Here is an 11,805-nt window from a genome sequence, read left to right as displayed (position 1 = left end):
TGCTCTGCCATGGGGTCATTCATTCCAATTTCCATGAGAGAATGAAGACCATGTCAAGGCTTGAAGAGAGACTGAGTACTGACTGTACCGTGTCAAGCAAGCTTCACGCCAACATGAATGCCCAAAACAACGAGGCATCACGTGAATATATCTATATAATAATAATAACAAATCGCCCAACAAAAACATCAGGATTGCCATATCTACATACAAAGACAGTATTTTGGAGGAAACATACTCTGCCCTGCTTCCTCTAGTAGCAGAGAGAACTTCCAAAGGTCTAGCTATGGCTTTTTCTTCTTCTGCTGCTGCTTCTTCAGTGGTTCCAATGGTGAAGCTTGGTTCACAAGGATTTGAAGTTTCTTCCCAGGGTTTGGGATGCATGGGTATGTCGGGTGTCTATGGCCCCCCAAAGAATGAAGAGGAGATGATTCAACTCATCCACCATGCTATCGACTCAGGCATCACTTTTCTTGATACCTCTGATGTATATGGACCTTTTCTCAATGAAATCTTACTTGGAAAGGTTAGTCTTAAACATCTCTGTTTCTAAGAATTTTTTGGTTTGGAATGTTTGATGGCAATGTAATCATGTGCAGTATGCTCTGGTTGACACCTTCACATGAGATTCATTTCTATAAAAAGAAGTGGATTCTGTATTTTTCCAAGTATTTTGATTATGTAACATGTGAGATCATATCAAATTTCTTAACTAATTTGGGTACACAACATGTTAATTATGCTTCTGCAGACAACCTCTTATGATGATTCAGCTCTTAATATCTGAAGATATTTTATTATGCAACATGGCCAAATAGGGTTTAGGGTCTTGATTCACTTTTTAGTTGTTACTATTATGTATATTCTCTATTATATGCTTCTTTGTGATTACTAAGCTCGCAAAGGGTCTTTTTACTTTTGATTTTGTGCAATGCATGTTTGCTACGTATATTCTCTAATGTATGGAGCATGCCCTTTGACCCCTTTAAGAAGAAGGATCTGAATTCACAGGTATGTTCTTAAATTTGTAATGTATTGAGCATCCCCCATTCAACATTTTGAGGAGGGTGGTTTGAATTCTTATGTACTACCACGAGTCCTTCAAGTCTTTTCATTTTATTTGAATTAGGGTTTGAATCTACTCCTATGAGTCCATCGAATCTTTCCATTGTATTTGAATTTGGCTTTGAATTCACTGCCAAGTCCATTAACTCACATTGTTATATCTGGATTATTTCTTGGGTTTTGGATACTGCCTTTTCATAAGAAGGGTTTGAATCCACTCAAATGTACATAATAATTTGTAGGATTTCAAGTTTTTCCTATAGTGTGAATTGATTTGATAACCCCTGTAATCACAGTTCTCCATTTTTTATGTCCCTTTTTTCACCTCTATTTTTTAGGCTTTGAAAGGAAGAAGAGATAAGGTGCAGCTTGCAACCAAGTTTGGTATATGCTATGAAAATGGGCAACGTTCATTTCGAGGAGATCCTGCATATGTCCGGTCAGCATTCGAAGCAAGCCTGAAAAGGCTCGATGTGGATTACATTGATCTCTATTATCAGCATCGAGTTGACACAAGGGTCCCTATAGAAGTCACGGTAATGAATTTTATCTGTGTATTTATCTACGTGCATTATGTACATAGTATCTATCTACGTTTTAACTAAAAATAGATGGATATATATTGTGTGTATATCCAATATTGATTTATGATTTCAATATTGTAATACATGCATAGTCATTGTGATATTCATCAAATACCTGTTGGATCATGTATACATCATAATATGTATCCAACATCTATGTATGAATTGTAATGCATAGATAGACATCGTAATTGTGTCCAACATCTATGTATGGTTTCAATATATTGTATACACATATAGATCTTGTGTATATCCACCAATGTATGCCTGAATTTCCATATTGTGTATGGATGGAGTAGGTTGGGGAAATGAAGAAGCTGGTAGAGGAAGGTAAAGTTAAGTATCTTGGCCTTTCCGAGGCTTCTGCATCAACCATAAGAAGAGCTCATGCAGTCCATCCCATTACCGCTGTTCAACTCGAGTGGTCATTGTGGTCACGTGACATCGAGAAAGACATCATACCAACTTGCAGGTAGTTGGCTATTTTATAGCTGATATATATATATATATATATATAGCTTATTCATATTTGATTACTCAAGGCTTGAACCCGATAACTTTATTGTTGCACAAGTACAAACTTTATCTTGCTTATGTATTTGAATTACTCCATTTCAGCAATACTCACAATATTTTGTTAGGGCCTTCTAAGCCTAGAGTCTCATATATGCAATGTTTTCACATACTGCAATTGGCATTGTAAATTATGTTATTTTCGTGGTCAAGCATGGGGAGAAGGAACTTGAACCCCCAATAGCTTTAACCACTAGGCCACTTTCTCAGAACTTTGCCAAACTTTTGGGATCCTATTTGACCAGAGATACTCTTATGTTCATCACAGAGAGTTGGGAATCGGCATAGTGGCTTATAGTCCATTAGGTCGAGGCTTCTTTTCAGTTGGATCAAAGGTTCTAGAAGGTCTCCACGAGACAGATTTCCGGAAGGTTGGTCTTTGTAGATTTCATTGAGATATTATTTGCATAGTCCTATCTGTACACTGTTCTAAAGTGCCAGTTTGTGATGTGTATGTATGTATGTATATATGGAAAAGACTGCGCAACCAAGGTTCAAAGGAGATAATCTCGACAAGAATGAAGAGCTATTCATCCAATTGCACAAGATTGCATCAAGAAAAGGTTGTACTCCAGGTCAACTTGCTCTGGCGTGGGTCCACCATCAAGGCAAGGATGTGGTACCTATCCCTGGTACCACCAAGTTGAAGAACTTTGACGAGAATCTGGGTGCGCTCCAAGTCAAGCTTAACAAAGAAGACATGGCCGAGCTCGAGGCTCTTTTTGAATTTGATAATGTTGCTGGAAATAGATATCCCGATATGAATGCGTGGACCTTCTTCAATTCCGAGACACCTCCCTTATCTTCTTGGAATGGTGCTTCATAACTTTACAAACAAGAAAATATATCTATAGTTATGTTTTCCAAATAATAATACTTCTTTCCCATGGAGAATCCAACATTTTGGCAAATGTAGTTTTGAACTTTCATCGTATGAATGATGGTTTTGGCTTAGATAGAATTTGGACTTAGTTCATGTCTCTCGAGTCACCAACCCCTCTATGTATGCTGTTGGTTAAATATTTTGGTTAAAATTTGTCTACTATTCCGTGCCAAGTTTTCTTCTCATTCGCTCAATAATAAGGAAAAAAAACTTTTAAATGACAAGTTACCAACATTTGATAGGGTTGTATGTTAAAGAGTATAATAGAGTAAAAGAGAGTGATGGATTTGAAAATCAAGTGTCATTGACACCAAAATTATGCTATTTCCATCCCGACAATAAAGAAGTCATTGACATGAGCTCCAATGCACAAAGCTTCATCTTGATGGATTTCCTTTTGGCCAGTTGCTTATTGAATAAATGAATACATGTTAACTATTATATTAGATTGTGACAAAAAAAATTGTAAAATTTCTAATGTGTAAGGTTGTTAATGGTTTACATGTTTGTGATAATTAAGGCCTCTTGGTAGGATGTTTAAACAAGGAATATGGGTTCTCTTTTAGTTAAAATATAAGATGAAATGGCATGTCATGTTTATGAATTATTTGAAACAATGAATGCCCTCTTAATGATCTTCTCAACATCCAAGAAGGTAGTTAGTCACATTTGCATTATGCGTGTATAAGACATACATCTTGTTAGGATTTCGGTCCCTCCGGATGGGATATGATTACCCGGCAAAGAAGAACCGGTGAGAACCGGATGATGAGTATCCGGCAAGGAAGACCCGGTGAGAACCAGATGATGAGTACCCAGCAAGGAAGACCCGGTGAGAACCGGATGATGCAGGCCCAGTGAGAACCTCTCACCGAATGAAGGGACATATATGGAAATATGTTTTTGAGAGCCCATTGGGGCTATATCTGTAAATAGTCCTAAAATCATATTAGTATAAATATGACCTAGGGCAAACAAAGTGTGTATTATTGTTGTTGGTCATTAGTATTGTATATAGTTGTTGGTGCAACTGTTGTACAGAGCGTAATAGAGAGAGAGAGAGAGAGAGAGAGAGAGCGTGTCTCTGGCGTGTATAAGACATACATCTTATATTCAATAGATAGATGTCACATTATTGATTGGGTTAAGGCAAGTGGTTAGATATGTTTGTCATTAATGTTTTAATTTCATGTAACATGTTTTGTCCATGCTACTCATGCAACATTGCGCATGAGCTGCAATAGCTTAATAATTAACAATAATGCAATTGTCTTTTTTAGTAATGAGTCAATGGTGACAATGGACTGCCATGAGATAAAGAATCACATACTTGGTTAGCTACGTCTAGCTTCATTATCTTTGATCATTCTCTCTTCTAGGGAGGCAATGGTTGATACCTCTTGCAGCATATCTTAAAGTTAAAGGCTAGTAGAAATTTACTTTTTCGTAGAATTTTTTACATGTTTTCCTTCGTCTTATGATGTTATAAGCTACCGTTGAAAATATCATCAAATTGTTTCATGTCATGAAACTATCAATCGCGGATTGTAACTTGAGTAAGATTTAATGACATGGTTTGTTGAGGTTTGCTAGCATGACAGGGTTTGTGCATCAAAGATTGCAAAGATAGACATTTCTATTGATATCATACCCACATCATGAAAGTGCAAATTTTAATTCTGAAACAAAATAGCTAGTAAAGGTCATGTTTGAAGATGAGCACATACTATGGTTTACTCCCTCATCTATATTATATTAGCCTTGCCATCATTTTTTTTCTTTTTCCAAAATGAAGCTACTTTCCCATTAGTTAGGAAGGATTATTACAAAGAGATTGTACAAGGAGGCTTATACATAGAACGGGGAATCTCCCTCTGATCAGGTTCAAGAAAATGAGACTAGTTACATCGCCTTTTGGATTGACTACTTAATGTAACTACCTATAGCTAAAAATGGTGCCCTTTAGTGATGGCTAGTACGAGACACCTCCTGGGGTCGATAGTGAAGGGAGGGTGGTAAATGAGCCAAAAACAGCCAGTGTGGGGGTTAGTAGTTCCACATCGGGCCACTTCCTCCTTGTGTCACCATAGGCGTGTTCCGCCATTTCTGCCAAAAGCGAAAACGGGCAGTAACCATGTCATTGGAATGGTTGCAAACCTCGTCCAATTGCCCTTGTAAGCATCTGATCAACGCAAACCATATGTCCATTATCACTTCCTCCAGGGGCCACACCAGATCCTGAAAGACCTTTAGGCAATGCGCTTTCCATACATACCATAGGGTGAAAGCCTACGATCAACATCCAAATGTTCGGGAACCTAGGGGATGCAGACTGCAAGCCTCTCTCAAATCGAATCTTGGCGATTTAGCCTCTCATGCATACGTAGCACCAACTATGCGCATTGAGGGTATCCGTCCACCTATCAACGGAGTGATCAAGCCATGCCGCAACACTCCACGATGTTGTTCCTTCCACTTCACATGCCGCAAGGAGGCGAGTCACTCTATCCCATACCTTTTGAGCTTGAGGGCAATCCCACAAACAATGCCTCAAAGTCTCAATAGGTGAATGACAAAGTGGGCAGCCTAACGAGTCGCCACGTTTACCTAGCCATTAGCCAACGGGAACCACATTATGACCAATTTGTCACCAAAAAAACTTTATCTTTTCCGGCATGTGGAGACACCAAAGACCCTTCCAAAAGGTAATGAGCACCTCGTCAGGGATGCCCAATCTACACCAGCCATTGCCTAAGGGACCGTCTAGCTGCAATTGAAAAGTCTGGCCCAGTTTAGTGTTGTAGTCGAAGAAATGGCAAAATCTGCCATGATCATGTTTCCACCTAAAATCCCCTAGATCCCATTCTAGTTCGACGAGGGGCCGACAACCATAAGCAAGTTGTATACAATATGCTCCTTTCACACTTCCATGGAGGAAGGCAACAAGCCATTACATTTTAATCACATGTAGCACATTTCCAAAGACCAATTCATTGTAGGTACTAGGAAGCATAATCTTTTATGTGTCCCAAGGGATGTGCCACCAATAGAAACACCTCTAAGGGGGCAAAGACATCATATATTTGTTTCAATTGGTTTTTCTATTGAGAAAGGAATTATATCAAAACATAAAAGAGAGACGCAAGAAAAATGCAAATGTGCCACGGGTGCATGTGAAATGATGATAGGATGTTCAAAGATTTAGTTATTCTTCCAAGCCCGAAGAAGCGCCCAATAAAAGAAGAAGAAGGAATGCATGGGAATCTCCTCTTGTACGTGAATGTGAGAAGAGATGTGAGCGAACATGGGCGGTGTGTCTAGCAGAGCGGATCATTTGTCGTCTCATCAAAATCACAAGTGGATGTGGTGAGGCGGGTGAAATAGGAGTACGGTAAGAGTGGGGTTCCTGGATGCTCCTCCTCCTCTCCCACCCCCCCGGTGGCTTGGCCACCCGCCCAAAAGTCACCCTCAGCCCAGGACCCGGAACCCGGGTCCAGCCGCCCCGCCCCACGTCCTGATGTGGTAAGAAGAGAGAGAGAGAGTGTGTGTGTGTGTGTGTGTGTGTGTGTGTGTGTTTTCTCTCTCTCTCTCTCTCTCTCTCTCGTGGTTTTTCTTTTTGTGTCGTCGCCAACCCAGCCGGAGCCGCCAATGAAACGAAGACACGTGGCTTCCCCCCCCTGACGTGCCCCCATCTCATTGGTGGGATGATGCAGACATGTGTTTTTGCCCCGTAGAAGGACGAGTGAGGACCATAAACAGAAGAAGAAGAAAAAGAAGGGAAGGAATGCTGCTGGCCATGGCGATGGCGTGAGCGAGAAGCTGCCCCTGGCGACGCTGCCAAAGCTCTCCTTCTCAGATGGGAGAATCCACCTTCTCTTCTTCTTCTTCTTCTTCTTCTTCGTCTTCGTCTTCCTCTTCTCCTTCTCTCCGGGCGAACCCCTCTCTGCAGTATTATAAGAACAACAATCCTTCTCTTCAGAAGAGTAGGGAGAAAGTTCCTTACCTCCAGAAGAATAAGGGGGAGAATAAGAAGAAGAAGGATAGCAGACAGAGCTTCATTCACTGGCTTCTTGCTCCCCTTTTTATCTTCGCATGCGTCTCCATAGCTGTTCTATTGGCAGGTCCCTTTCAGGTGCGCAGATCGTCAGAAGACACAGCTCCATCACCTGATTCAAACGAGGTAAGAACAAGGAGGAGTGATGGTGATCCAAAAACCTTTCTATTTCTGTTTAATACATTGTACAAAGTATTTGACTTAAAGAGGAGAAAAGGCAGCTGGTGTAGGTATAAAACTAAATTTCCGTTTGCTTACGCAGAAGAAGAAGAAGAAATGATGATGATATAGGACCTCATGTTCCCCTTGTAATTCTTTTATGTTAGAAGAAGGAAGAAGAGGCAGAAAATTAAAAAGAAGAAGAGGAGCTGTAACCCCTTGTTTTTTTGTATTTAATGAATTGAGCTGAAATTTGAACTAAACAGAAGAATATCCAAAACTATATGTTTTTGTATTTAGTGGGTTGAACTGAAATTTTGCACTAACCAACAAGGAGGAGAAGATCCTAAACCTTATTTTTGTGTATTTAGAAGATCCAAATTCCATTTGAACAAGAAGAGAAAAACAATCAAAACTCTTTCTTTTCATATTTATTAGATGTGGACTACTTTACTGAACATATGGAAGAAGATCCAATGCCTTTGGTTTGTCACGTAGTGTATTGACTTAATTTTCTTGTTGTACACAGAAAAAGACAGAGTAGAAAATCCAAAACCGTATGTTTGTGCATATTCACTAGATTGAACTAAAAACATTCAACTGGTTTTCCTTTATGGAAAGAAGAAGATCCTGAACCACATGGTTCCATATTTAGTAGATTGAGTTAGTTTTTTCAGTTCCATCCTCAGGGGAATAAGAAAAGTGGAACATGATTTTCTGTGTGTAGAGGACTTATGGAAGATTGAACTAATTTCCCTTTTGTCTTGAGTTCCCTTTTTTTAGGTGACTTATGGAAGTGTTGTAAAGCTTATGCACGAGAGGACAAAGTATCGGTTACATTCTCACAACATACCTTATGGATCGGGTAGTGGACAGCAATCTGTTACAGGTTTTGGCGGAGTAGAGGATTCGAATAGTTACTGGGTAACTCAATCAATCCTATTCTCTGTTATTACTTTAGGGAACTCCTGATGTGAACAATAAAATTGCCGTATGCTATAACAACATAATTTATATGTGACCAAAAATATTCATGCACGCAGATAAATATGTGTATGTATAAAGCCACAGAGGACAAACCATATGCACTTAGACCTTGGATCTTATCTTTTTTTATTTTGAAGTTCAATGTGATCCATGATATAATGATGTACTCAGGTGAGAGATACATACGAAGTCTGTATATACGAGATCTGAGCGTTTATTTTGCATAGGAAAATGTCATGAAAGTTTAAAATGTAGTAGGGAGAGATCAAGGGCTTATAATTTCCCAAGAGGGTTTTGTATTGCATGCTGAGTACAGGTCCCACAGTCAACATGATTACTTGAAGTACATAGAACTTCTTATTATATGCGAAGTATCTTTCAAATGAAAGGGTATTCTTCAATTGTGAAATCTGTAAAGATAAAAGCAGACAAAGACAGAGAAAAATCTTAGGCTCTTTCTAGTTTGTTTTTTGCTTCTTGTTATAGTACTTATAACGTTTAGGCTGCTAGCAATTTTGTTGAACTTTATGTACACTTAATGCAATTCTTCTTGTAAGAAAAAAGAAAAAGAGAGATGTATCTACTTGGTTCTTCTTAGGTTGTAAAAGAACCAAAAGATTCAATCTTCCTTCAAGGTGAGTCTATCCCTCATGGAGCAATTATTAGGCTACAACATATGCGCACGCGCAAGTGGTTACATAGTCATTTGCATCCATCCCCAATTAGCGGAAATTTGGAGGTTCGTAACACTTTGATCATTTGTAGATGATTTTCATTCCTTTATTTGAAACAACTTTGTTTGCAACTTGTTTCTTTATATATTTACAGTTTTTAGCCTCAAATGTATGTTGAAGTAAAAATTTGCATTATTGCATTTTCTGTTTTATTGTTCATTTTCCTTTTGTCTTTTACTTACCATCATTTGAAATGACTTGCAGTTCTCTTTATACATTTGCAGTTTTTTAGTGTCAAGTATATTGAATCTGGAAATTCTATGGTTTCATGTTTCTGTTTTTCGTTTTTTTAGTTATTTTTCTTTCTTTTTCATAATTAATTTCCATTGTTTTAAAAATCTAAATGTTTATCCATGTCTCATAAACTTAATAAGGGTGGCTGGGTTCGTGTTATATTGATTTAGACTGAAAAGATACTACAATTTTATGTAGCAATGAAATATATACTATATTAACCTAGTTTATACAATTGGATAGTATAGAAACATCCAACTGTGCAAAAAATGGGACTAGGAGATTAATTTGAGAACCCTGTATAAAATTACCATCTACATATTGATGGGGACGCAAGATCCATCAGCCTGAAAATTGGTATATAAGTTGCATAGACTTGGGCAACATCTAATCTTGGGTCAGTGTGTTAATCTGGCACAATAACAAATCAACAACTGGCAGAAATCGTCTGCATCAGGCAATAAAGAAGACAAGTATCAAGTGTGAGGTCCACAAAAGAGACCATAGGAAAGGCGTATGACTGTGGGAGTTCAAGATTGTTGCTTAGATGGAGCACATACTCGATAGGTGGTTGTAGTAGGCTGATATGAACTCTCAAACACTTAACTGTTTGTAGTCTTTGCTTCTCCTAAACAAATCTCTATTTGAAACTGTCTCTCTGTTCATTTGTTTTCTCTATGCCACGTATATCCTGTTCCCTCGAAGTGAGCCTTATTATGTTAACATGGTATTAGAGTTATGGAGAAGAGTTTGTCACCTCGTGGAGCTCACAGGTCTTGGGAATCAAAAGATCTTGATTCTTGTTGGACTAGATGCTACCAGGGAATCAGATTTACTGCTGTGGATATGCGCTTGTCATATCTAAACCTTAATTAGTTAATTTGTAAGCTGGGCATTCCTCTGCTCCCTACATGTCTCCTGTATCTAATTGAACTGTGCAAGAACATATTTGTGTCAGTGTCATGTGCATTGAATATTGGTGTTCTGAATTGCATTTTGAGCTCCATGATTGATGTGTTATAACTTGACTTGTACTGTTTATCCTCCATGCTTGTTCTTATAACCGTCACTCTTGTTTTCACAAAATCCTGTGGAAGGTTCCATGCACATGGCATTTGCCACTCTTGATTTTTATTCTCCTTTTGAGATGTTTCACCATCTGAATACTACAAGATATATGCCTCAATTCTGGTTCTTACGACTATTTTCTTTAGCCTGACATTTGTATCATGTATCAGCATATGGTTGTATGTTCTATCTCAGATGTCATATAGCCTTTTGCAAACATATGTAGATGTATGTACATTCTCATTCTCTTGGTAGTTTTGCTTGACTTGTTTTATCTATTCATGTAATGCGCTTTCCCTTGCAGGTTAGCTGCTTTGGTGCGCCACAGGAAAGTGATTCTGGAGATCTTTGGATGTAAGTGTTGAAGTGCACTCCAATAGAATCTTCGAGGGGATTAACTCTATATTAAAATGGGTATGTTCCACACTGTTTTGGCAGGCTGGAAATAGAAGGAAGTGGTAAAGTATGGATGAAGGACCAGAAATTCAGAATACAACATGTTGAAACAGGAGGCTATCTCCACAGCCATGATAAGAAGTATTCCCGTATTGCTGGTGGTCAACAAGAGGTATAGCCTAAGACCTAGAATAGTATTTTGTTTGTACAAATGAGATGGATTGATTGTCTTACTGAAGATTTTTGACAAATCAGGTATGTAGTGTAAGGAAAAAAACTGCTGATTCCATATGGATTGCCACAGAGGGAGTATATCTCCCTGTAACTCGATATAACCCAAGGTAGTGATGTATATACATATAAAAAGTGATTTTTCTTCTTTGCCCTGACAAAAGACAGAAATACCCTATGTTTTCAGGAGAAATCTCATGATACATTCTCCCTTCATTTGTTACACTGATATTAAATTAAACAAACAAAACACCTCCAAAAGATCAAATGAGTTTTCTTTTCTGTTATACATTGTTTACAAATGTTCACCTTGCTTTGGTTTTGTTATGTGGCACAAATGTACATTATTGCTTCGGACTTGCTATATGATGCTGTCTAACTTTGTATAGGTGTGGAAACATAATCTGAGAGAGCTTCACTTAACTTTACTTTTAGTCTCAATTACAATTCTTTTATCATTTCTTCAATAAGTGCACTTGCCCACTTCGATTAAACTGTGGCATATATAGTGTTTCTGTGCATTGGATCTTAAGCTCTTATAAAATGGTAAAGGGTTGTATCCATGTCAACAACGTCACTCCAACGTGAAGCATCTGTCATCATCAATGTCACTAAAGGTTAAAGTGGTAATTGCAAGCAAACTACTTTGGCTGAAAATCATTGGAGACATTGATTTGAATGTTCACATAGCAATGTCTACCAATAATTTCCAAAGCAAAACTCCATGATTAGTATCGATGATCTATCAGATCACTATACCAATCACAAGTCCAAGAATATTCATGATAGCATATACTGTTGTCATCAATGACCAATAATACTAAACTCACTATTTTG

At 38.3% G+C, this 11,805-nt stretch overlaps 2 protein-coding genes across 2 annotated transcripts; both read left to right on the top strand.

Annotated features, from left to right (window-relative positions):
• Positions 1-241: 241 nt before the first annotated feature.
• Positions 242-3,265, top strand: LOC147865400 (putative aldo-keto reductase 2). The gene is made up of 5 exons (XM_087318197.1): positions 242-526; positions 1,404-1,601; positions 1,949-2,121; positions 2,491-2,593; positions 2,701-3,265. Exons 1-5 carry the CDS (start codon positions 287-289, stop codon positions 3,046-3,048), a joined length of 1,062 nt encoding a protein of 353 aa, XP_087174323.1. The 5' UTR covers positions 242-286; the 3' UTR covers positions 3,049-3,265.
• A 3,615-nt stretch (positions 3,266-6,880) lies between these two features.
• On the top strand, positions 6,881-11,255 carry LOC147865399 (stromal cell-derived factor 2-like protein). Its single transcript, XM_087318198.1, has 6 exons — positions 6,881-7,285; positions 8,102-8,242; positions 8,904-9,044; positions 10,646-10,695; positions 10,780-10,909; positions 10,993-11,255. The coding sequence occupies exons 1-6, from the start codon at positions 6,962-6,964 to the stop codon at positions 11,080-11,082; spliced, it is 876 nt and encodes a 291-aa protein (XP_087174324.1). The 5' UTR covers positions 6,881-6,961; the 3' UTR covers positions 11,083-11,255.
• Positions 11,256-11,805: the final 550 nt, after the last annotated feature.

The sequence above is a fragment of the Azolla caroliniana genome, unplaced genomic scaffold (genome assembly GCF_043228905.1).
Source record: "Azolla caroliniana isolate FFs.n. ecotype wild unplaced genomic scaffold, voAzoCaro1.0.p SCAF_4, whole genome shotgun sequence".
Taxonomy (NCBI): Eukaryota; Viridiplantae; Streptophyta; class Polypodiopsida; order Salviniales; family Salviniaceae; genus Azolla; species Azolla caroliniana.
This window is presented reverse-complemented; position numbering and strand designations above follow the sequence as displayed.

What these genes read in the sequence shown, in the direction of transcription:
- LOC147865400 (XM_087318197.1), top strand. Translation starts at nt 287, where the DNA reads ATGGCTTTTTCTTCTTCTGCTGCTGCTTCTTCAGTGGTTCCAATGGTG. An exon ending in GGGTCCCTATAGAAGTCACG is followed by an intron (nt 1,602 to 1,948) that starts GTAATGAATTTT and finishes TGGATGGAGTAG; the next exon opens with GTTGGGGAAATGAAGAAGCT. An exon ending in ACGAGACAGATTTCCGGAAG is followed by an intron (nt 2,594 to 2,700) that starts GTTGGTCTTTGT and finishes TATATGGAAAAG; the next exon opens with ACTGCGCAACCAAGGTTCAA.
- LOC147865399 (XM_087318198.1), top strand. Translation starts at nt 6,962, where the DNA reads ATGGGAGAATCCACCTTCTCTTCTTCTTCTTCTTCTTCTTCTTCGTCT. An exon ending in CATCACCTGATTCAAACGAG is followed by an intron (nt 7,286 to 8,101) that starts GTAAGAACAAGG and finishes CCCTTTTTTTAG; the next exon opens with GTGACTTATGGAAGTGTTGT. An exon ending in CAATTAGCGGAAATTTGGAG is followed by an intron (nt 9,045 to 10,645) that starts GTTCGTAACACT and finishes TTTCCCTTGCAG; the next exon opens with GTTAGCTGCTTTGGTGCGCC.